The 25809-nt window shown below is 35.7% G+C and overlaps 1 protein-coding gene across 1 annotated transcript; it reads left to right on the top strand.

Moving 5' to 3' along the window:
* Positions 1-7476: 7476 nt before the first annotated feature.
* LOC132639741 (uncharacterized) lies at positions 7477-8007 on the top strand. The gene has a single exon (XM_060356166.1). It carries the CDS (start codon positions 7477-7479, stop codon positions 8005-8007), a length of 531 nt encoding a protein of 176 aa, XP_060212149.1.
* Positions 8008-25809: the final 17802 nt, after the last annotated feature.

Raw genomic sequence — 25809 nt, 5'->3', positions numbered from 1 at the left:
CTGCTCACTTTATATATCATTCCAAAATCCGTCATTTTCTAACTATTTAGAAGAGTGAGTTTCCTCACTTCTTCGTCGTCAGGTTTCGTCGTCCGTTTGTGGGCCCCAAAAAAAATTGTGGACCCACATATTTTAAACAACTACTAATATTTTAAAAAAATAAATTGTGAGCCCACATATTTTAAACAACTACTAATATTTAAAAATAAAATTGTGGCCCACATATTTTAAACAACTACTAATATATTTTTTTTAAAATTGTGGTCCCCATATTAAACACCAACCAGTAATAAAAAAAAAAGTGGAACCCACCACATCCAAACTCACGGGAAAAAAAAAGTGGATCCCATATTAACAAAATCAAGCAATATTAAAAAAAAAAAAAGTGAGTCCCATATTAAAAAACAAACAATGTTAAAAAAAAGTGCTTAGAAAATCAAACAATTAAATCAATAATGATGGATTCATTGCCACATGCGTATCAACCCATTAGAGGGAGCAAATGAAATTATTGTACAGCAACATACTTAAAATACAAAAATGCTTAGAAAATCAAACAATTAAATCAATAATGATGGATTTATTGCCACATGCGTATCAATCCATTAGTGGGAGCAAATGAAATTATTGTACAGCAACATACTTAAAATACTTATATATATATATAACACCAACCAGTAATTAAAAAAAAAAAAAAGTGGAACCCACCACATCCAAACTCACGGGAAAAAAAAAGTGGATCCCATATTAACAAAATCAAACAATATTAAAAAAAAAAGTGAGTCCCATATTAAAAAAAAACAATGTTAAAAAAAAAGTGCTTAGAAAATCAAACAATTAAATCAATAATGATGGATTCATTGTCACATGCGTATCAACCCATTAGAGGGAGCAAATGAAATTATTGTACAACAACATACTTAAAATACAAAAATGCTTAGAAAATCAAACAATTAAATCAATAATGATGGATTTATTGCCACATGCGTATCAACCCATTAATGGGAGCAAATGAAATTATTGTACAATAACATACTTAAAATACTTATATATATATATCCGTTTTGCAATTTCTGAGAGGGAGCAAATGAAATTATTGTACAGCAACATACTTAAAATACAAAAATGCTTAGAAAATCAAACAATTAAATCAATAATGATGGATTTATTGCCACATGCGTATCAATCCATTAGTGGGAGCAAATGAAATTATTGTACAGCAACATACTTAAAATACTTATATATATATATATATATATCCGTTTTCCAATTTTTGAAAAAAAAAATGTGGGCCCATATAGCCTGATGGATTCATTGCCACATGCGTATCAACCCATTTGAGGGAACAAATGAAATTATTGTACAACAACATACTTAAAATACAAAAGTCCTTAGAAAATCAAACAATTAAATCAATAATGATGGATTTATTGCCACATGCGTATCAATCCATTAGTGGGAGAAAATGAAATTATTGTACAACAACATAATTAAAATACTTTAAAAAAAAAGTGTGGTCCCCATATTAAACACCAACCAATATTAAAAAATTCAAAAAAACACCAACCAATTAAGCATTTAAAAAAAAAGTGTGGTCCCCATATTAAACACCAACCAATATTAAAAAATAAAAAAAAACACCAACCAATATTTAAAAAAAAAAGTAAATAAAGTGGAACCCACCATCTCCAAACTCACAGGGAAAAACAAAAGGTGGACTACATATTAACAAAATCAAGCAATATAAAAAAAAATTGAATTCCATATTAAAAAAACAAACAATGTCAAAAAAAGGGTGCAGACTTTGTATTCGTAGCAAACACTAATATAATAAAGTTTTAGATACGGAGCACAAACTACAATGTTATATTAATCGTGTTTTGAACATAGTATCTCATATTGACAAAATCAAGCAATATAAAAAAAAAGTGAATCCCATATTAAAAAAACAAATAATGTAAAAAAAAAAGTGCAGACTTTGTATTCATAGCAAACACTAATATAATAAAGTTTTAGATACGGAGCACGAACTATAATGCTATATTAATCGTATTTTGAACATAGTATATATATATGCATAAAAATAGTGCAAACTAATAATGTCCAAAAGGGTGGGCCCCATACTAAACAACTCCAAGCAATATATATATAAAAAAAAAACTATATAAAGCATGGGTTTAAACTCATGCTTCGTCGTCCGTTGTCCCTTAAAAAAAAAAGGGGGGGGGGGGGGGGGGGTGGGCCCCATACTAAATAACACCGAGCAATAAAAAAAAATGGAACTCACCATCTCCAAACTCATGGGGAAAAAAAAGTGGACTCATATTATCAAAATCAAGCAATATAAAAAAAAAAGTGAACCTCATATTAAAAAAATATAATGTTAAAAATAAAAAGTGCAGACTTTATATTCGTAGCAAACACTAATATAATAAAATTTTAGATACGGAGCACAAACTACAATGTTATAATAATTGTGTTTTGAACAACATAGTATATGTATATATATTATATGCATAAAAATAATACAAACTAATAATGTCAAAAAAAAAAAAAAGTGTACCCTATAAAGGGTGGGTCCCATAACGACATCAAGCAATATAAAAAAATAAAAAAAGTGGATCCCACCATCTCCAAACTTACGGTAAAAAAAAGTGGACCCTATATTAACAAAATCAAGTAATATAAAAAAAAAAAGTGAACCCCATATTAAAAAAAAAAAAATGTCAAAAAAAAAAAGTGCAAACTTTGTATTCGTAGTAAACACTAATATAATAAAGTTTTAGATACGGAGTACAAACTACAATATTATATTAATCGTGTTTTGAACATAATATATATATATATATATATATATATAGTGCAAATTAATAATGTCCAAAAAAAAATGTACCCCCTATTAAAAAATCAAACAATATTCATGTAATTTCCAATGTGTCTCATTAAGTCAATAATGATGAATTCATTACCACGTGCGTGTCAATTCATCAAATTGCTTTTCTTCAAAAGGTTAAGTAGTCAAACCATACAATTATTTTTCTTTTTTTTATATTAGCCTGAGATCTAATCTAGATATTAAACTGTTGTATTTGCTATTCCGCCATGTCATTTATTTGTTATGTTTACAAAAATAAATATACTTAAAATATTTATATTTTAAAATAAGATAGAATTTAATTACTTTTTTATTTTTATTCTTACTCTAATAAATGTGAAAAGAAATTAATGTCGTAAAAAAAAATATATCAAATGCAGATCAAATAATAAATAAGGTAAATTAGTCAAATTATAATTCTAATCGACGTTTTCTTAAAAAACCATGCAAAAGATAACATGACAAGTAAAATGAGCTAAATCGAGAATATTTACTAAAAATTAAAAAATAGTATTTCTTCGTTTAAATAAAAAATCAATTTCTACTTTGTTTCGTTTTAAACATGTAAAATTAATTTAATAATTTGAATTAGAATTGTCTAAATCAAAATTTGATAAAAAATAATAAGTATTTTACACCTTTAAATTAATCAAATTAAAATTGAAGGTATCAACCGATGCTTAAATATTACTATTGTTTTATCTCAAAGAGAAGAAAATAGTTTCCTTTTAATCAAGTCTTCTCTTTTAAAAAATATTAATAAATTTGCCGATTTTGTGTTCATAGCGAACATTAATATAATAAAATTTTAGATACGGAACACAAAGTATAATGTTATATTAATCGTGTTTTGAACATAATATATATATATATATATATATATATATATATATATATATATATATATATATTCAGTATTCAAAAACAACTACATACACATAAATGCACTATAATCTAAAGTGTTGGGCCCGTGCGCAGCACGGGCATAATCCGTCTAGTCAACTATAAAGTTCTGTGCTATGTGAATGAAAGTTTATAATGTCCCGTCGGATTGACTAACTCATTTCTAATAAATAGATATCTCTCACGGCTCCATAATTTTAATAAAATTCTCATTATATATTACTTATTAGTAATATTTAGTTTTGAGTTGAATATTCAAAAGATTTTTAGAGAAGACTTGTAGACATAGTAAATTTTCAAGTACAAATCTTTATAGATTTGTCACCTTTATTTTGATTAAAATGTTCATCAGTAACTTGTACTAACTCGTAAATAAGTTATTAATGTGTTAAAAATTTGCCTTTAACTTTATTGGATTCTAAAGTCTAGGACCGACCAATTTGGTTCTTTGACCTATTTCCTTTTTTATTCTTAAGGTTCTTTGACCTATTTCTTGGTTGCTAAGCTCTTAATAAGCATAACATGAATAGGTTAATGCACTTCCTCTTCATACTAAAAGTGGGAAAATACATAAACACCCCCCCTCCCCCCCTCCAAAAACGTATACTCGGATTAATTATGACGCACCCAACCTTTGCGGGCGACTTATTACCCCCCTGACCTTATTTTTTCTGTATTTTTGTACTATTTTTTGGCTAACGTGGCACCAAAAAAATTATAATTTAACAATAGCGAGTGAAAGCAGTAAAAATCATTTTTATATTTTAATAAAAATTAGTTTTTAAAAATTTATTTATATTTTATCCCCTCACCCACCCCCACCCTCCCTTTCTTTCACATTTCAATTGTTAAAGCTACTGATTGCAATTTATTTTTCTCTTTCTTCTTCTTTCTCCTCAACCACTGCCGCCGCTGCCACACCGCTGCTGCCGCCGCCATGATTGAACATAGCCCAATTTGTGAAATCATGGACAGTTCGTGCAATTTCTACATTGTTGTTAAATTTCATTCCCCATGAATTTCCATGAAATTTAACAAATGGCAAGAGGAGCGGGTTGGACAATTTCCATGAAATTTAACAAACAACAATGGAAATTCTAGTCCATGATTGTACATAGCCCAGAAAGGAAGAAATTGCACAGTTTGTCCTTCAAATGGGTGGGGCAAGAGAAACGGGTTTTGGGGGGGGGGGGGGGGCAACAGCAACAACAGTAGAAAAATGAAAAAATTGTGCAATCTCGAGTTTGGAGGAAGGGGGGCGGCCTGAAATGAAGAAGAAGAAGAAGGGGGGGTTATGATGAAATTGAATGTGTGTGTTAATGGAGGAAGAAAATGGGTTGAATGTTTCTTGAAAATAAGCTCTTTATGATTGATGATTAAATTGAATGTGTGTGTTAATGGAGGAAGAAAATGAGTTGAATGTGTGTTGTTAGTGGAGGAAGAAAATGGGTTGAATGTGTGTGTGTGTGTTAATGGAGGAAGAATATGGGTTGAATGTGTGTGTGTTAATGGAGGAAGAAAATGGGTTGATGGATTTCTTGAAATGAAGAAGAAGAAGAAGGGTTTAGTGATGAAGAAGACAAAGTTAATGGAGGGCTTAATGGTTAATTAGAGGTTAATTAGTGTAAATATAATTAATAAAAAAAAATCAAATGAAAAAAAAAAAGAAAAGAAAAGTGGCAGTGATGTGGCAGTGGTGTGGCACTAATGTAGCGGAGAGTGTGCAACTGGGCATCAATTTTTTTTGGTGCCACATCAGCCAAAAAATGGTACAAAAATACAGAAAAAATAAGACCAAGGGAGTAATAGATCGCCCGCAAAGGTTGAGTGCGTCATAATTAATCTGAGTATACGTTGGTTGGGGGGAGGGGGGGGGGGGGTTATGTATTTTCCCTACTAAAAGTCAAAGAATCAATATACTTGGGAGAATAGGAAGAGAGAAGGTTGACAATGCCACAAGTGCTTAAATATAAAGGTTTTTTTTTCTTCTTTTCAAAACAACACAAAATACCCTTAAATTGTAAAAATATTTATCCTCCCATAACCCCTTTTAAATTAATTTCGTTTCTTATTCAACCAGCTAAAAATATTTACCCAAGTACCCTCGCCCAATTTTTTTCTCTCCATGATACTATTGCAGTACATTTATATATCATGATGGTATCATGGAGGACTAAGAGAAGAACTGAAGCAGTCCTCCATGATATCGTCTTTGTATATTTATGTATCATGATGGTATCACGGAGGACTGAGGAGTGCCTCATTGAAGGAATGAAGCAGTCCTCCACGGTACCATCACAATACATGTATATAAGATGATGATATCATAAAGGTTTTTATGAAAAAAGTGTCTTTTGAATAAACCGTCTAAATATATCTATATACCATGTTTGTATCATAATTTTGGTAGCATTTTGAGTAAATAGTTTCGGGGCATGAAAGTAAGAGGGGTATGGGTTTGTTTTCAGGGGCCAGCAACGTTTTTTCCCCTTTTATTTTGTTTCCATCCAGTGTTTGGTACCTGCATTGGAGGCTAATTAATCCGAATTCGCGCCGCGTTGGGCCCATACGGGAAAAGCATTCCCTATCAAAGATTTTTTCATATCCATGACATGAACCTAAAATATTTAGTTAAAGGAGAATCAACCTCATCTACTACACCACATTCTTAGTGATTTCTAGATATAAGGTTGATCATCGCATAATGGTTTTTTGTCTTTAAATTTCAATAACGAAATAAATCCCTTTTGCTTTCTCTGAAGAAAGGGTTTATGTTATTAACGTGATTTGAAGGAAGGGTTTCAGCTATAAAATCAATATGCGAAAAAAATATTGTAGAGTGTTTGGAATTTTACACGTAGCTTTAATCATCCATATAATATTTGTCATTTTCAAAAACTAAACTATTTTTAAATGAGGGTTATGTATGGTCAATCGAAGATTAGGTGACATGCTTTGAACATGGACAATACCCAAGAGTTGGGGGAGCGGTTGAGGGTGTTAGGAGCCTAGAAGAGTAGCAGGGACGCAAGTTGTATGTGGACCACGACGGCGGCTAACATCAGGGAAGCGACAAAAGATGTGCTAGGGGTCTGGAAGAACGGAGAGGTCCAGGGTAAAGTGGAAGCTAAGAAAGCATCGTATTTAAAGCTAGTAGAGAGCATAGACGAGGAGGAGAAGAGGACTAACAGGGAGCAGTATAAGAAGGCAAGGAAGGAGGCGAAGTTAGCGGTTACGACGGCTAAGACTGCTACATTTGGATGCTTGTATAAAGAACTAGGGGGAAAAAGCGAGGACAAGAAGCTGTACAGGCTAGCCAAAGTGATGGCGGGGAAGGCTTGGGACATGGATCAAGTGAAGTGTATCAAAGACGAGGGAGGTGAAGTTTTGTTGGAAGATGCCCATATTAGATGAAGATGGCAGACTTACTTTCATAAACTCTTGAACGAAGAGAGGGTCCAGAACATCGTACTAGGCGAATGGTTGCTCTCTGAGAATCACCGTGATTTTGGGTACTGTAGACGGGTCAAGATTGAAGAGGTTGAGGGGGTTATATGTAAGATGAGCAAGGGAAAAACGACCGGGCCAGATGAAATCCGGGTAGAATTTTGGAAGAATGCGAGCAGGGAAGGCTTGAAGTGGCTTACGCGGTTGTTAAATGTTATTTTAAGGACGTCGAAGATGCCTGAAGAGTGGAGATGGAGCACCATGATCCCGTTGTACAAGAACAAAGGGGCTATCCAAAGTTGCAACAATTATGTATCAAGCTATTGAGCCATGCGATGAAAGTTTGGGAGAGAGTGGTAGAAGTGAGGATGAGGATGATAGTGTCTATTTCGGAGAACCAGTTTGGATCCATGCTGGGGCGTTCGACTACAGAAGCCATTCACCTTGTGAGGAGGTTGGTGGAGCAGTATAGGGAGAAGAAGAGAGACTTGCACATGGTGTTTGTTGACCTAGAAAAGGCTTACGACGAAGTCCCAAGGGAGGTGTTATGGAGATGTCTGGAAGCTAGAGGTGTTCTTGTATCATGCATTAGAGCGACTAAGCACATGTATGATGGAGCCAAGACCCGAGAGAGGACAGTTGGAGGTGACTCAGAACACTTCCCAGTCACGATGGGTCTGCAAAAGGGGTCCGCTCTTAGCCTCTTTTTGTTTGCATTGAAGATGGACACTAACGCGCCATATTCAAGGAGAGGTGCCGTGGTGCATGTTGTTTGCAGATGACATTGTGCTTATTGACGAGTCGCAGAGTGGTGTTAACATGAGGTTTGAGGTTTGGAGATAGATCCTGGAGTCGAAATGTTTCAAGTTGAGCAGGACTAAGACAGAGTACTTGATGTGCAAGTTCAATGACGTGATGCAGGTAGAGGACGTGTGGCTTGATACTCAGGTCATGTTACACCTCGGAAAGATTTTCCGTTGGTACGCAAATGAATGAACATGCGAAATACGAGTATCGGGTTAATGATGACTTAAGGGCATTTTGGGAAAGAGTTGTAACGTCCCTTAGATTGCTAATGAAGTGTTAAACAGGTGTTAAGAAGGTTCCATAAGGATTGGAGATCAACGAAGTGACGAGAACAAGTTTAGTGGACTGGTGAGTTTTACGGCTCATTATACGGACCGTATAATGGACCGTAAAACCATCACAGCAAGGGTTGCTCACTGGTGCAATTTTACGGTCAATTATACGGACCGTATAAATTTTTACGGCCCGTATAATGATCCGTCAAATGGTCACAGTGAAGGGTGAAGGAAAGGCACGTTCTACGGTCAATTATACGGACCGTATAATGGACCCCGACAGATCAGTGATGGGTTATTGAATAAGGGACCAAGTTCATGAAATCATTTCCACATTTCATCCTTCTCTCTAAAACATCTCTCTACATTTATTACACAAGTTTTCAAGGATTGTAAGCCATCAATAACATAAACCAAGTGAATCAAGAGTAAGGAAACCCATTAAAGGCCATTCAAGTCAAGAAATCCAAATGGAGGAAAACTAGGGTTTTTGCTCAAGTGGAGTATTATCAACTAAGGCTTGTTCCTACAACTTCTAAGGTAAGATTCACGATATTTATATGCTGTTTGAGGTATTTAAGAGTTAAAATGCTTGGACATTAGAAGAATATAGCAAAGTGGGTCATGAATGATGAATAGTGATGTTTTGGGAAATAGTTCGAATTGAATCATGATTGTTGTTGTGTTGTGACATGAATGTGTTATAAATGACGTTAAGACCATGAAATAGACATTGTAAATGAATGGACGAAGTTGGGTGTTGTGACCATGAATATGGATAAATGAAAGTGAATTGAGAAACCTAGATAATGTGGATGATTAATGGCCATTGTTATGATATTGTGAATGTGTTGTTGACGTTTGGAAGTTGAATTACGATATGGAGGAATGTTGTATAAATAAAGGAAATGCTGTCCGATTTTCTCTAGCTTTAGCCATGTGTGCTAATTGTCGATTCTAATGATAGTACGACTTTAATGAAGGTAGAAACGTGAGCATCCAAGGAGTACGTGCAAGTGTAGAATAGTTCAACGAAAAGGTATGTAAGGCTAACCCTTCTTTCATAAGGCATGGTTCTTTGGCCAAACCTGAAATCCTCTATAAGCTTATGATGTCTTCAATGATTTATATTCCGAGCTAGTAAGCTCACGATGCTTGATATGCACTACGATTGTACTAAGTTCCTCACATGAAGAATAAGCCTATAATATAGATGTAACGATAATGGTGATGATAGTGTGATGATGAGAGCAAAATGATGCCAAAGATGCTTATGAGCTATTATATATGTATATGTGCCTATGAAGGGCTACAATGGGACCCTGAGCTTATAATGCCGGGTAGAATATATGTATATGAATATGTATAGAGTATGTATATGATTACGTAACGCGCGCACACATCTGCAGATGGTACGGATAACCCTGAAGCCTTGGTAGGGCCAGGTAGATATAATCTTGAGCCTTGGTTGGCCAAGTATGTATGAAACACCGAACCTCTATGGTCGGGTACGCTATGTATGCATGTATATATATATATATATATATATATATATATATATATATATATATATATATATATATATATATATATGTATATGCTATGGAAATGACATCATTAAGAGTACGAATATGTTATGTATATGAGATGTAAATGATTATGAGGGTAATTAAGTACAGATAGGGATGTATGTATGGGGATACGCAATAGTAACGGAATGTCTCTATGGAAAGCAAGTAAGTGCCATGATGATGATATTATTGCCCCTTCTCCTATGCTACTTTACATGTGGTTCTTTATGCTTCTATATCGATGTTGATCATGCTTTACATACTCAGTACATTCTTCGTACTGACGTCCTTTTGTTTGTGGACGCTGTGTCATGCCCGCAGGTGCATAGGGAGACAGACTTGATCCATAGCAGCTTTCTCAGAGATTACATAGCAGAGCTCCATTTCATTCGGAGTTATAGCTTTTGGGTACTTATTCTTTTGTGTATATAGTTATGGGCATAACGGGGTCCTGTCCCGCTCATGTGATATGTATACTCTTCTTAGAGGCTCGTAGACATGTGTATGTGTGTCACGACCCAACCCCGTAGGCCGTGACTAGTGCCCGAGAGCTGGACACTCGTATACACCTATTAACTATAATCGTCTACAGCTTAGCATAACAAGAACTTATATATATATATATAGACAAGACATTACTTTAAAGCTGTCGCATATATGCATGTCATAGCCACCTGTCTCCTGAGGAGTTACAACTTTCAACAGATTATATCGCACATAAGCCGGCAAGGCTGTCATATATATAGGGGAACGTCCCAGTTACACACAAGCCAACAAGGCTACCATGATATACAATGTCCACAACAAATATATATCTACGCAAGCCGACAAGGCTGCCACTACACACAACATCCCAAACATATATATATACGCAAGCCGACAAGGCTGCCACTACGAATGGGTACGCCCCTAACATAAGTTATGTCTACACAACAAAACGACAACTATATACAGATCCACACGTATGTCTACAGACCTCTAAGAGTAACGACAGTATCATATGACGGGACAGGGCCCCGCCGTACCCTGAACAAACACATATATATACAAAAAGGAGGATCTATACCAAAAAGCTAGGCTCCGGAACAAAGGAGAACTCCAAAATAGCTGAATAGATGTCTTATGCTGGCGGGTTTCCAAAACGAGCGTCTGTACCTGCGGGCATGAAACGCAACCCCCCGAAGAAAGGGGGTCAGTACGGAATATGTATTGAGTATGTAAAGCATGAAATATAGTAAATAGGATCATATTGAGGCAAGGAGTGTAGGACCCAGTGCAATAACCAGAAAACCATAAGACTTACCTTTGAACATAAATCATATGTGTCAACATCATACTCATACCATTATAGGATTTAATAACATAACTAGATAATCATACTGTATATAAGCATATATATAACGTGTCCCGGCCCTCTAGTGAGGGGATCGGTAAATAAAATCATCATATACATGTACATATAACGTGTCCCGGCCCTCTAGTGAGGGACTCGGTGAATAAATGATCATATGTCGTCCTGGCCGCCATCCCCATATCATCATGTCATCATATCATCATATATATATATATATATATATATATATATATATATATATATATATATATATATATATATATATATATATATATATAACGTGTCCCGGCCCTCTAGTGAGGGACTTGGTGAATAATGCAGTAGAGCTGCGCACGAGAACATGTCCTGGCCCGAGACTCAGTGAAGGATGTAACGGTAAGCACGAGCAGAGTGATAAGCAACCATATACATACAAATCATCTTTTGAGACTCAATAGATAAGTAAACTAATCAACTCTCAAGTATCAGGGTAACAATCATATTAAGTTCTTTCTAAATGTCATTACGAACTATAACAAGGAACGTTTCAGGGATCATATACATGTATCAAATTAACATGAGATAGCTTACGAAAGTCAAGGACACCTCTAATTATGGAATCCTTTAAGAGTAGGAACTTCTATACATCATATATTAGTCAATCATATAATAGACTCGAGGCAATAACTCGACTATCCTGAAAGTTCTAACATCAAGAAACGAATGAAAATCATGAGTCATGCTTGGAACTAGAGAGTTGAATTAACCCAAGGCTCATATCATATCTTACTTACATCTAGGACATGCCAAAAGAAAGAAGGGATAGGCTTTACATACCTTTAGCGTTTAGTCGTAATACAACTCGTACACGCTGCCCAATAGTACTTTATCCTATATTAAGATATCCAAAAACTACGATTAGGCTACGAGGTAATTCAATACGTATTCTAACGTTAATAATCCCTTTTAAACAATTAGACGACGTTTCGTTCGTATTCAAACCAACTACTACCATTAAGCCAATATTGCTAGTCATGCATTCAAGTATCAACCCGAGACTATTTAAACATGACGCGAGGGAACTTCGGACAACCCGCACATTAATCAAAACAGCCCGACCAACATACCATACAACTCGCAATTTTCCAACTTCAACTTCAACCACAACAACAATAACACGTTTAGCAACATTGTTTATATAATCGCAAGAAACTATATTAACGACATACTAACTTGTACAACAGCCCATAACGAGTTCAACTTCAATTTTTAACCATCAATATCCTCATTCTCATTTTAGAACCCATGACAATAACAATCAATATTCAAATTAAATTTAACCCATCCTTTTTACTAAAACAATCCACGGTTTGGACTGCTTTCCTACTTCAACATATACCATTTCTTTTAAACCTCAAACTCACATTTTCACGATGCATACAATGCACCACAACGTCTATAAACAGAACAACTAAAGCATCAAATAAATCAGTCCACTAATTCTCCTAAACTAGCCCCTATATGGCCTCAACATAATCACAACAACTTCATGATTTTCATTCGTTTATTCATACTACAACACATTCAATCCATCCTCAATACATGTACAAGAAGATTAAACATTACTTCATATAAGTCTACCACACGGCTCACTTCAACAACAATCCAATACCAACATGCACAATTTTATACATTCAATTCACCACAAACACATGAAAATGATCTACTCTTACCTTGAATACTTGGCCTTTCAACTTGTCCTCATTTTGTACCTTGACTCTTAACACTTGTTCTTGTTATTCCACCAACTACTACACGATATTATACACCTCCTAAGGAATTGAATTGCTTGAGAAACTTGTTTTTTTTTTTCAATTTGCACTCTTCATTCTCGGCCAGCCATGGCCGAGACTCTCCCTCTCTATCTCTTAATTTCTTGAACTTGAGAAGATGAAAAATGACTTAGTAGTTGATGTATGAATCAACACTTTGCTATATATATGATGTTCATGGGTTGGAAATGTGTCCCACCCAATGTTTAAGCCAATTATAATTGGCCACATCACGGGTGGGGCCCGCACGACCACTTATGGCTAATTAATGAAGTGATTAAATTTTTATGCCACTTAATAATCTAATCATGGTAAATTAATCCCAAATTTCCATTAATATTTCTATACAAAATGAAATTTATAGGCAACTTGTGCATTGAAACAAAATCGGAAGTTAAAAGTCTCTACCTCGTACCCTAAAATAGTCTTGTCTTTATCTTGTCGCGTTTAGCTTAAAATATTCCAATGTACAAAAATACGGGATATAAGAATGTAGGTAGATATGTTTGGCCTTGTCGGTCTATGTTTTGTATATCATTGTTTTGGCCTCGTCGGCCTTGTACATTTGATGTGGCATAGATGCCTATGATGCTATCCAAGATGATTGTCGCCCAATGAGACTAATATGATTGATGACTAGAATGAATGACTTGATTTATGAATCGCCTAGATATTATGTGAATGTGCGTTAAGGGGTGCCCGGGTAGGGTAGCACCGGGTGCTCGTCGCGGCCCCCTAGTCGGGTCGTGACAGGTCATCCCCAAGAAAGAACGTTTTAAGTACCTCGGGTTGATCATCCAAAGGAATGGTGAGACTAATGACGTTGTCACACATCGTATTGGAGTGGGATGGATGAAATGAAAGCTCGCATCAAGTGTGTTGTGCGATAAGAAGGTGTCGCCTAAACTAAAGGGAAAGTTCTACAAAGTGGTGGTTAGACCGACTATGCTATATGGGATGGAGTGCTGGCCAGTTAAGGAAGCTCATGTCTAAAAGATAAAGGTAGCAGAGATGTAGATGCTGAGATGTATGTGCGGGCATACCAGGAGAGATATGATTCTAAATGAAGTGATTCGGGACAAGGTGGGTGTGGCCCTAGTGGTGGACAAGATGCGGGAAGGAAGGTTGAGATGGTTTGGCCATGTGCAGTGGAGATGCGTTGAGGCGCCAGTGATGAGGTGTGAGAGGTTGGCAGTGGTGGACCTGAAGAGAGGGAAGGGTAGGCTTGAGAAGTCCTGGGGAGAGGTGATTCGGCAGGATATGGCGCAACTTCAGCTTACCGAGGACATGACTCGTGATAGGAGGATGCGGAGGTCGAGTATCTGGGTAGAGGGCTAGTAGGGGGCCGCGAGTAGTACTAGGAGTATTATCATCTTTGTTCAGTTACTTATTTTTTAGATCTTTAATATAGCTTGCTTGTTTCTGTCTTTCTTTCTTTAACTTCATTTATCTTATTATATGTTGCTATTACTATCTATTATTATTGTTGTCTTGGCACCTTCTCTTGAGCTAAAGGTCTATCGGAAACAACCTCCTACCTCCCAACGTAGGGTAAGGTCTGCGTACACTCTACCCTCCCTAGACCCCACTTTGTGGAACTATACTGGGCATGTTGTTGTTGCTTTGTTTGGATATTAATTAATTGATACCTCAAAAATGTAGTATTTGAAATTAAGTAAAAAAAAAAAAAGGATAATTACTAGATGAAGTTGTGTTTGGACATGAAAATGCGGTTGAAATTTTGCTAGTAAAAACTTGAACAACTTCTAACTTTAAATTTTCAAATTTCAAACTCAAATAATGGTTCAATTTACTTTTTTTTTGAATAATATTATTTTAAATTTTGAAACCTAATCTATGGACTAACGGGATTTCAAGTCATCTTTCCCACCTTTTCATTGAAAGCTACTCGACTTCATTGTCTTTACGTTCGAACACAACAGTTTTAAGTGGAAAATATTTATACTTTTTTGTTTACGCTAAATCAAATGATTTTGTTTTAATGATAACATATGTAAAAATGTATACGTTATAGTTATTATTTCGATGTAATTCATTATTGGAGGCAAATTAATTATTTCGTCGTGGCGTAGTAATTGTTTGTACAAAAAACTTATAAAAGTTTTGGTTAATAACATTTCTAAAGCTTTTTCGGAAACATCTAAAAAAATTCTTAAATATTAAAAATAACAATTGTTAAAATGTTTTGTTTCATAAAGTGGGAAAATCTTCTCAAATTTAAATACCCTCCTCAACTGCTAGTGCCACCACAAGCCTAAAAGAACAGATAAACCCAAGGAAACAAATAGGTGCAAATTTTATTTCTGAGAAGTGAAATATAATAAAGCAACATATATAAGATAATATCGTTGGAAAATGAAAGAAATGACCACAATAAATAATTTTAGACTATAATTAATATACTCGTATCGGTAATTTTAGTAGTAACCAAAGCTCAAATATTTACATGATTGATAATAAAAGAGAGTAAATTTTTTAAATATATATTCAATACATGTAATACAAAAAAAATTAATAAAAATAGAGGAAGATTATTTAAAATATCCCAAAAGATTTATTGCCACACCTCCAAATTGAGGTGAACGTTGTTGGTGTTAAATTCTATACTGGATGAAGAAACATAGAGAATTGAGAAGATTTGTAGAGAGAGATAATTCTCATTCATGGTGGAGAAAACTGTACAATGTAGAAATAAGAGTACTAGTTATTCTTATATACTTGTAACAGAGTAACTAACTCTTTTCACCCAACTAACTAACTCTATAACTATTTCTAGAGTGTACAATATAATTGGCCCTTTGTACAATGTACTAATTCTAACACTCCCTCTCAAGTTGAGAATTGAAAATGTTTTTCATTCCCAACTTGGAAAGCAGATAATCATGTTGTTGATGTCCAAGAGCTTTAGTGAGAATATCTGCCAGTTGTTCCCTGCTACTCACATGCTCAGTCTTGATCAAGCCTTCGTGCAATTTGTCTGTTATGAAATGACAATCGATCTCAATATGTTTTGTCCTTTCATGATACATGGGGTTTGCTGCTATTTGCAAGGCTGCCTTATTATCACAAAATAGTTCCATTGGCAGCTGTGTCTCTACCTTCAGTTCTTTTAGTAAACCTGCTATCCATACTAACATTGAAACAATGTAGGCCATTACTCTGTATTCTGCCTCTGCCGAATTCGACTTCCAAGACACAAGAGAGGACCCTATCTTGACATAATAACCTGTTATTGATCTTCTGGACATTAGACATAAAACCCAATTAAAGTCACAATGAGCAGTCACCTTTGTTGTACCTTCACTGGACATCAGCAATCCCAGACCTGGTTGCCTTTTGATATACTTCACTATATGTAATGCTGCATCATAATGTGACTGTTTTGGTGCTGACATGAACTGACTCAAACACTGTACTGAATAGGAAATATCAGGCCTTGTCATCGTTAAATACAATAACTTCCCTATTAATTTCTGATAACTCCCCCTGTCTTCCATTAGTGTATCTTCAAGATCATTTCCTTTCATGTCTTCTAACAGTGTAGTTTTATATCATTTTCTTTCTTTAGATCATCTGATCTACTTTTACTTTCATCATATTCCTTGCTTGTCAATTTCATATGTTGTTCAAGTGGAGTATTTTTGGGTTTAGAATCTGCCAATCCCAATTCTGAGATTAAACCAAGTGCATACTTCCTTTGTGACATTGCAATGCCTCCTTTGGATCTTGCAAATTCTATCCCCAAGAAGTATCTAAGCTTTCCTAAATCTTTTATTTTAAAACTTTGGTTGAGTTCATGTTTTGCTGTATTAATCTCTCCAAGGTCATTTCCTGTCAACAACAAATCATCAACATATACAAGCAAAATGACAAACTTGTTAACACCAACAAACTTAGTGAACAAAGATTAATCATGTTTACTCTGAGTAAAACCAGACTTCAACAGAGATTTAGTTAATTTGAGGTTCCATTGTCTGCTAGCTTGTTTTAATCCATACAAGAATTTGAGCAGTCTACAAACCTTGGTGGAACTCCCCCTTGGACTGTCAAATCCCTGAGGAAGAGTCATGTAAACCTCTTCAGAAAGATCACCATTGAGAAATGCATTATGTACATCCATTTTGAAAATAGGCCAAAAGTTCAATGCATCCAATGATATTACTGTCCTAACAGTTACCATTTTGGCAACTGGGGAAAAAGTACCATGAAAATCTAGACCCTCCTGTTGGGTGTAACCCTTGGCAACTAATCTTGCTTTGTACCTTTCAACTGTACCATCAACATTGTATTTGATCTTAAAGACCCACTTATAGCCAATGGGTTTTTTACCACAAAGTAAGTCAACCACCTGCCATGTATTATTTGCCTCGAGGCCTCAACCTCAAGTTTCATGGCTTGAACTTATCGATTATCCAAAATGTCCTGGAAGTAAGTAGAAGTTTAGAATGAACTGAGAAAGCAGATAAAAAAGCTTGAAAGGGACTAGAAAGATGAGAATAAGAGACAAAATGGTCAATAAGATAAAGAGAGGAAACATGGGAAGATGGTAAAGGGGGATGTACATAGTCAGTCAGCCAAATAGAAGGCTTAGGGTGTCTAGAAGATTTCCTAATGGAAGGAACAGGAATGATAGGAGGCTGGACAGAAGCTGGAGTAGTTGAAAAAGTAAGAGAGGTAGGAACATCAGGAGAAGTAGAGGAAGATGGTGAATTAGAACAGTTTGGAGAAAGAGAGGAAGCACAGTTTGGAGAAAGAGAGGAATCAGATGGAGACTTAAAAGGCAAAGGCTGATCAGGCACAGGGATAGTGGGAGATAAAGAAGGTGAAACATCAAAATGAGAAGGGACAGAAGGAACAGGGGTGGTGGAGGCAAGATGATGAAGAAATGTGGACTTGGGATGCTTGAAAGGGAAAATGTGTTCCATAAACAAGACATCTCTATTAACGAAGAAACAGTTTGATTCTATATTGAGCAGCCTATAGCCCTTTTGAGTGGAGGAGTAGCCCATAAAAATGGCAGGAATAGACTTAGCAGAGAACTTGTCTGAATAATTTGGTTTGTTGGCATAACACAAACAACCCAAAATCTTGATGTGAGTAAGGTTAGGAGGATAACCATGAAAACATTCAAAAGGACATTTACCAGATAAAACTTGAGAAGGTAATCTATTGATTACGTAAGTAGCTGTGAGAATGCAATCACCCTAATATTTTAAAGGATTATGAGCTTGAAATCTGAGAGCCCTGGCTACTTCAAGAATATGTCTATGTTTGCGTTCAACTAAATCATTTTGTTGGGGTGTATGAACACAACTACTTTGATGGATTATTCCTTTAGAGATAAACAATGAAGAACAGTGTTGATTAAAAAATTCATAGCCATTATCAGACCTGAATTGCTTGATTGAAGCTGAAAACTGAGTTTGAACCATTTGAATGAAATTACAAAGTACCACAAATGCATCAGTTTTTACTCTCAAGAGAAAAGTCCAGGTGAGCCTAGTACAATCATCCACTGAGGTAAGAAAATATCTAAAGCCATCATAGGTACTAACTCTAGAAGGACCCTACACATCTATGTGTACAAGATCAAATGGTTTGATAAACACAGTAGTACTGATGGGAAATGGTAAACGAGTCACTTTGGCTAAAGGATATATATGACAAGTGCAAACATTATTCTTATTGACGAGATGCTTTATTGCCGAAATTTTCAACAGCACTGAGTGTGGAGCATGCCCCAACCTGCTGTGCCAAAGAGTATAAGGTGATGCAGTTTGATCATTCAGGCATGGAGAAGGTGATGCTACAGGAATAGGATGAGAGCTGGAGTGCAAATAATGAGATGATAAGGCAATAATTGGTGGAGAAGGATTGAAGATGTATAAGCCTCATTTTACTCTACCAATCCCCTTCATCACCACTGAAGAGATATCAGGATAAAAAGAGACAAAGCAGTTATGTTCTCTTGTAAATCTGGAATCTGAAAGTAAATTGAATTTGAAATCTGTTATATAGAGGACATTATGTAAAAAGTGTGATTTGGATAGAGAATAAGAGCGTGATTTGGATAAAGAATAAGAGCCTATATGTGTAATGTTTGTTTTAGCACCATTAGGTAAGTGTACAGGACTAGGTTTAGGAAGTGAAACAGGATTAGATAATAGGTTCAAGCATGATGCCATATGGTCGGTAGCACTTGAGTCAACAATCCAATCATGCAAAGACATAGTGGATGTACCTATCATATTAGCCATGTCCTTTGGTTCCTTCCCTTTGTTAAGCAACTGCAACAAATTGTTGTATTGTTCCGGACTGAAAGTCAACTGGTTGAATTGTTGAGGCAATGCTGGTGGACCTTGTTCCATATTGTGATGATGGTTGTAATTGTCAAATCCAGCATTTTGTTCCATAGCACGAGCAGCTGATGGTCTGCCATTATTTCTACCATTGTTTCTGCCATAACCTGTGTTCCTACTGCCATACCCTCTGTTGTTATAAGTGTTTCCACTACTTCTATTGCCAGTATAGTTTCCATAACTTCTGTTGTTACTATTGTACCCAGAGTTACTAGTGTTACCCCAATTTCCATTGTTGTAAAGCTTCTTTTGTTGGACTTATGGTCATCAGGGTACCCAACTAATTGGTAACAAAAGTCTTGCACATGTCCTGTTCTCTTACTATGTGTACAATATAATTCTGTATTGGAATTCCCCTTATAATTGGAAGCATTTGCTGTGATTAGAGCACTACTTTCACCTTCCAAAAGTGAGTTTCCTAGTATGCCAGTATGATTCATAAATCCCCCTTTCATTCTTTGACTCTCTTCATGTATTATCATAGAATAGACTTGATTAAGACTATGCGTCGGATCTATCATGAGGATCTGACTTTTCTGAGGCGAATAGGTATCATTTAGTCCCATTAGGAACTTTATGGTCTTTTGTAGGCGCAAATAGTCAACAAAATTCTTAGACTTCGGACATTCACAACCAGGAAAAGGTATCACTGCTTCAAACTCATCCCACAAATCATTTAACATAGAGAAATAAATGGACACACTCGAAGTACCTTAAGTTAGACACGCAATTTCCTTGTTCAAATGATAGATCCTTTTTTAATTTACTTTATCAAATCGCTCTTTGAAGGCTTTCCAGCCCTTTTGCGCCCTATCAGAGTATATAATCCCTCTTCGTAACTCTTTCGCAACCGATGCCATGATCCACGACTGCAATATTGCGTTGCAACGATCCCATTGGTGCAATTTGAACTCATTCCCTTCGTATTTTTCTCTGCTACATGTGCCATCAATGAACCCTTTTTTATTCTTCACAAGCAGCGATAATTTCACCGCTCTACTCTATTCTGCATAGTTCTCTGTTCCCATCAACAATTGAGGAACCAAGGATATTCTCGGAGTATCGGATGGATGAACATAGAGCAAATCATTACAATTAATTTGTTGATTCGTTGCACTCGTTGTTCCAGTCATGGAGTCAATCTCCGTTGTAGAAAATTAGATCAAATTCGAAATTGAACTCAAATTAGGGCAAATCAGACTCGGCAAATTTGCATAAAAAAATTGGGGAAAAGAACTAGATTCAATCAATTATGAGATCGAAACAGTAAACTGAAGAACAAATCACAGAAATGATGGCAAAATGCCCAAATTTTGATCGTATGCCAGATCGAAGAAAATAGACCAGAAATTGAAGCCAATTTGAAGAAGAACAAGTTAAATTTGATGAAATATCTAGGTGTCAATCTTAATTGATGATGCCTAGCTCTGATACCATGTTAAATTCTATATACTATAGAGAATTGAGAATTTTTGTAGAGAGAGATAATTCTCATTCATGGTGGAGAAAACTGTAAAGTGTAGAAAATAAGAGTACTAGCTGTTTTTATATACTTGTAACTGACTAACTAACTCTTTTCACCCAACTAACTAACTTTACTAACTCTATAACTATTTCTAGAGTGTACAATATAATTAGACCTTTGTACAATGTACTAATTCTAACAATTGACACCCAATCTACTTTACCCGTTGAATGAATCACATTCTAACTGTTATAGCCCGTATTTTGTACATTCGGATATTTCAAGATAGTCGTGGTGAGTTGAGGGCAAGACTATTTTCCAAAGTTATTTAATATAGAAGTTGTTCATTAGTATGGAAATGTTGAGAAAGGCTAAGGGTAAAAAGGAAAATTCACAAGGTGGTTCATGGTAATATTGTGGAAGGCTAGGGGCAAAATGGAAAATTCAAAAAAAAAAAAAAGAAGAAGAGTTCATGATAAGGCACATGGCCGTGTGGTCCCCACCCATGGCTTGGCCAATTGCCTTAAGCCATGAGGTGGGGCATGTGTTCACCTTGTATGGTCTATGTGTATATATATAGAGAGAGAGAAGTGATGACAAACTAAAGCTTATTCATCTTCACAACTCAAGAAGTTTGGAGAAACTTTAAGAAAAAGAAAGAGCCATATTCGGCCATGGCTAGGGGAAATGATGCCATGAGATTAATCAAGAAAAATAATTTTCTTCTAGTATTCCAAGCAATTGGAACGTCCCTAACAACGTGGAGCAGTGGTTGGATCAAGCAAAACATTCATTTGTGCAATTTACCAACCCTAGCCAAGTTGAGAAGTGGAAGAGTAAGGGTAAGGTTCAATCTTCTTTTACATGTGTTATGGATGATTTATGCATGTTGTAGTATGTAGAAATGGATGAAATTCATGGAATTATATATGTTGGAGTGAAGCCGTGTGGGTGTTGTATGGTATAGAAGTGACGAACTAATTTTACTTAGTATTTTAATTGTTGTTGTGGTAGATTCTATGATGTAAAATGAGGATTTAATGGCTTGAAATGAAGTGGTAATTGTATGTGGACTATTGTAGAGATTAATGTGACGTTATCATGGTTTCTTGTACTTGTGTAGATAATGTTGTCAACGTGTGGTTATAGATAAAATTCATGAACTTGGAGGTGAGAAATGTGTTGTTATTATCCTTATTGAGTTTGGAAGATTGTGGATCGTGTTGTTATGGTGGATTGGAATATAAACGAGATGCCGTCAAATTATGTAGAAAGGATTACTAACGCTAGAATGCGTTGAAAACTTATTGTTGGAGTTGTGGATATGATTGTTGGTATTGTTGTTGATAATTTGGCCGAGTTGAATTCTCGGGGTTGGTTGAATTTATAGGGGAGGTGCTGCCGAAATTTCTGTAAATGGAATGCTAGTCTAGAATTGGACTTTTAAGTATCTATGACTAATGTTTGGTATTTACTAACATTGTTGTAGATCTTGGAAAAGCCGAGACCTAAGTTCGGATTAGCTTAGGAAGCGGACAAGGTATGTAAGGCTTACCCTTTCTTTCTTTTGGAATGTCCTAGAGCTAAGTAAGTTATGATACGTATCTTGGGGTAACTCTATTCTTGATTCCGAGCTTGTTAATGATTCTTATTTACTTCTTGATATGAGTATACTCAGTATAGTCGAGCCTATTGTACGATTGAATAACAAGCAAAGCATAAAGAGTTCTTATTTTTTTTAAAAAGAGTTCTGTAAGTAGTAATGTCCCTAACTTTTGTAGACGGTCTCGGATTGTTTTGGAAATGTTCGTAGAGGTTTCTATGATGAATAACGTTCCTAACTTTCATATGCTAACTCGGATTGTTTTGGAAACGTTCATGGAGGTTTCTATAATGAATAATGTCCATAACGTTTTTATGCTAACTCGGATTGACTTGAAACGTGCTTATGGCTTACTAATGTTTTCGAGAAAATTAATTTTGTACTAAAAGAAACATAAAGTTGATTTTCAAAACCACCCCGAAGGGGGTGCGAGATTTTACTATTTCGTTTCATTTATGATTTATGTTTACACTCCATAGCATCATTTCTTTGTAATGATATTCGTGGATTAAGTTGTGTTGACACCATCATCATTAGGGGCCAATATCATTATTATTATGCCGGAAGCGGCATGCCCGAAGGGGCTATCATTATTATTATGCTGGAAGCGGCATGCCTGAAGGGGCCATCATTATTATTATGTCGGAAGCGGCATGCCCGAAGGGGCCATCATTATTATTATGCCGGAAGCGGCATGCCCGAAGGGACCATTATTATTATTATGCCGGAAGCAGCATGCCCGAAGGGCCATCATTATTATTATGCCGGAAGCGGCATGCCCGAAGGGGCCATCATTACTATGCCGGAAGCGGCCGTCCGAAGGGACTATTTTGTTAGCATGTCGGAAGCGGCACGTGTGTTAGATTGCATCATTTACTTAAAGAATGTGTGTTCGCTTGCATTATTTACTTAAGGATTGTTTTGAGACCTCGTGTATACATTTATGCTTCTTCCAGCGAAGGCTGCAGGTATTGAGTTTGATTGTGATTTCTTCTCTCCTAAATCAAGCTATGATTATGATTTGTTACCGCCTTACATACTCAGTACATTGCCCGTACTAACGTCCCTTTTGCCTGGGGGCGCTGCGTTTCATGCCACGCAGGTGTATACAGATGAGTGGAAGACATTGGCTATAGGATGTTCCCATGCTACCAGCTGGATTGGCGAGCTCCATCTCAGTTCGGAGTGTTGCCGGGTCAAAGTACTTATGTCATGGTATCTTGTATATGTTAGAGACTTTGCAGACAGTGTCCTGTGGATAGGGCGTCGAGAAGTGCGAATCATTTGTAGATTTTAAAAGAGTATGTATTTTAGACGATTTCAATTGGTTTAAAGTACTTAATTGATTGAAAGTTTTCATAATCATTATAAAGATAATGATCTCTATGTGAAAAAGTTCCACGTTTTAAAAGTTTTTGAAATGACAGGTTTTGACAGAGCGAATGTCTAAGGGTTCGCTCGACTTTGATGAGAGTCGGGTGCCCGTCCTGTCCTATCAAGATTAGGGTGTGACACTAACTAACTAAAAATAAAGTCTGAATTAAGCAATTAATGAATAGCTAATAAAGTAATTATTTAACCATGTCTATAACTAAATAATGTGCTTATTGCAATAACATGTAAAACATACATCACCAATAATTATGAGCCTATGAGATACTAAAAATTTATATACATGGCCTATGGGACATTCTCCGGGAATAATATGAAATATCTAAAAGTAAAGCAAGTTGAACGAAGTCTAGCTACTGCTAGAAAAAATCAACAAAGCTCACCAACTAGATCTAAAAAGTACAAAGTTTGACTCTAACTATGTACCTCGTCACCTATGTCCTCAACACCCATCACCCGGCGTAGCATGTCCAAGTGGTCTAAGCACCACCGGTATTGTCGATAGTAATTAATCTTGTTTATAACCCCACAAATAGAGGAACAAGATTAGTTTGGGCTAAATAACTATAATAAAATATAGTGAAGTGAAATAAGCAATTCATATAATTAAATTTGAAATCTATACGTTGAAACTAAATCATAAATATGAGAAGTGCGCTTATTTTGAATGTAACTGTAAACATTTATTCTGAAAAGGTTTTATAACAACGGCACTTCCAAGTTTGAGGATAGTTGGCTTACCGCTAGCTATTTGCACTTGGGGAGATTGGTCATATGTCTCAATGGTCTGAGGTATAAAACATTGACACGTGAAAGTGTGGAGACAACTGACCTACCCTTAGCTCGGGCGACATTCACGTTTGGGGAGGTTATCACTTCTCCCAAGCTTAAATATAAACGCGTTACACTTGTAAATGTGGGGTAGCTAGTCTTGGCCTCTTTGACACACACACTTTGGGGGTTGGTTACTTTTCTTCACACCGAATATAATGGTTTTAATCTAAATTTTAATTGAATCTAAGCAACATTAACAATTGCATAAGGTTTAACAAACTATGACACCTGCAAGTGTGGAGATAATTGGGCTACCCCTAACTTTGGCGACATTCACACTTCGGGGTTGACCACTTCTTTTAAGTTATATGTGATCACAATATCTGAATCTGACCTGAATTTGAAGAATACACACAATCAAATCTAGTAGATAAGCATACAATTTAATTACTTTTCTAATAATTTGATCAACTAGATAAGCACGCAAAGCTTGTTACTTTTTGAAATATACTTTGAAACATAAAACTAGTAGATTAAATCATAAAATATAATAAGTGCATTAATAGAATTCACGAATTTACAATCTAAATCTCCTACTTAAGCACTTCAACAATTCTATTTTATGCATTTTTTCTTCGGTTCTTAATCTAAGATAATATGCTTTAACTTACCTCAAGCGACTGCCTAGGTTCTCTTTCAATGAATCTTCGACGTAATTGCTCAAATTCAACAATTTGGTAATTTACTGTAATTCAACCCACATCAACCTATTAAACTTATCCATAAAATTCTAACATAGTCATTTAGGGCTTATCATTATTTCCACCCTCAAACTCCACCAATCATGCATTCAACAATTGTAATCCGTCAAAGAACGTTCTAACTTCAATAATGGAAACATCGGAAATTACTCGATTTGACGTTTTCACAAACCCTAGGTTTTGGGTTCTTAAAGAGTCTTTTAAATCCTTAGGAAAATCCTATTATTTAGGAACTAATGGGTGTTAAATTATATCAATTTATCGAATTCAACGCGAATCTATGGTAGAAATCTTACATTGAAGTTAGGTGATGAACCTAGGTGCGTTTTCTCCTCCAAAAGCGCTCTTTAAAACGTGTCGAAATATTATAAATTTCTCTCCTGACTCCCCT

Source organism: Lycium barbarum, chromosome 5 (assembly GCF_019175385.1).
Source record: "Lycium barbarum isolate Lr01 chromosome 5, ASM1917538v2, whole genome shotgun sequence".
In the NCBI taxonomy this organism is placed as follows: Eukaryota; Viridiplantae; Streptophyta; class Magnoliopsida; order Solanales; family Solanaceae; genus Lycium; species Lycium barbarum.
This window is presented reverse-complemented; position numbering and strand designations above follow the sequence as displayed.

Coding starts and splice junctions, on each gene's coding strand:
- LOC132639741 (XM_060356166.1), top strand. CDS start 7,477: ATGGAGCACCATGATCCCGTTGTACAAGAACAAAGGGGCTATCCAAAG.